Source organism: Neophocaena asiaeorientalis, unplaced genomic scaffold (assembly GCF_003031525.2).
Source record: "Neophocaena asiaeorientalis asiaeorientalis breed wild unplaced genomic scaffold, Neophocaena_asiaeorientalis_V1.1 scaffold183, whole genome shotgun sequence".
NCBI lineage: Eukaryota > Metazoa > Chordata > Mammalia > Artiodactyla > Phocoenidae > Neophocaena > Neophocaena asiaeorientalis.
Window position 1 is genome coordinate 261,208 of NW_020175199.1, and position 935 is coordinate 262,142.

At 70.5% G+C, this 935-nt stretch overlaps 1 protein-coding gene across 4 annotated transcripts in view; it reads left to right on the forward strand.

The window, feature by feature from the left end:
* Nucleotides 1-214: 214 nt before the first annotated feature.
* JMJD1C (jumonji domain containing 1C) overlaps nucleotides 215-935 on the forward strand; it is a 248,185-nt gene continuing 247,464 nt past the window's right edge. For 2 of the 4 annotated variants that reach the window (XR_003005938.1, XM_024765220.1), the window contains exon 1: nucleotides 215-586. Coding sequence is in view for 3 of the 4 variants with exons in the window: in XM_024765220.1 (XP_024620988.1) it covers nucleotides 419-586 (168 nt within the window). In the remaining variant the exon portion in view is untranslated. The remainder of the gene's footprint in view (nucleotides 587-935) is intronic. The other 2 variants (XM_024765214.1, XM_024765213.1) reach the window with 2 other exon arrangements.

Consider the following 935-nt stretch of genomic DNA (forward strand, 5'->3'; position numbering starts at 1 on the left):
CGAGGCTCCCTCCCCCAGCCCGCGCCGGCGGAAGGAGACGCGCGGCGCTCCCTCAATCACGCTAGTGGATGGGGAGGCGGAGTAGTACTGGCCGCGGCGCGGTGGCAGTAGCGGCTGGCGCTGCTTCGGGGCCTGAGACGGACGTGTGGAAATTTCTGTCCGTTTCTTTCCTTTATTTGTGGAACTGCAGCCAGAGGCTGCAAGTCGGGGAGCCCAGGGGAGCGCTGAGGATTGTGAGAGACCGAGGTCGCTGTGCCCTTCTGGGCAGAGCGTCCAGTGCGCCCCCGAGCCTGCGCTCGCTTGCGGGGCCGCCGCCTTCCCTAGGTCAGCTGTCCTCGGCATGGGCGGCCGGTAGGAGCGGGGTTTCGGTGATTTCCTGGCAGCTGAGGAGGCAGCGGCCACTTCGGCAGCGACGGCTATGGCGGTGGAGACGCGGCCGGAGCTGGTGGGGAAACGGTTCCTGTGCCTGGCGGTCGGCGAAGAGGCGCAGCCGGAGCGCGGGGAGAGCGGACGCTGCTGCCGGGGCTGGCGAGCGGGGGTTATCCGAGCGGTGTCACATAGGGACAGCCGCAATCCCGACTTGGCGGTAAGAGAGCGAACTCCCCTCAGTCTCTCGCCCGCGGCCGCAGCCCCACCCCTGGTCTCGCAGCCGCACCTTGTGGGGTTACCTCTGGCACCTGGCTTAGCCAGGCCAACTGGCGGTCACGCCCCTCTCCTGCGCTCTGGGCCGGTTTGTCCACGTGCCCTGCCAGGATCGCCTCCTCCCCGCGAGGAACTTCCCCTGCGGGGGCGGTGACCCCCTCGGGACTCCCCGGCGCCCGCCCGGGCCCTTTGGCCCGCTATCCGGGAGGGATGCGGCCGCGGAGACCTGACGGAAAGGCGGGGTTGCCAGCCGGGTGCTGCGTGGGCGGGTGGGGGTGGGGGCGGACCCCTCG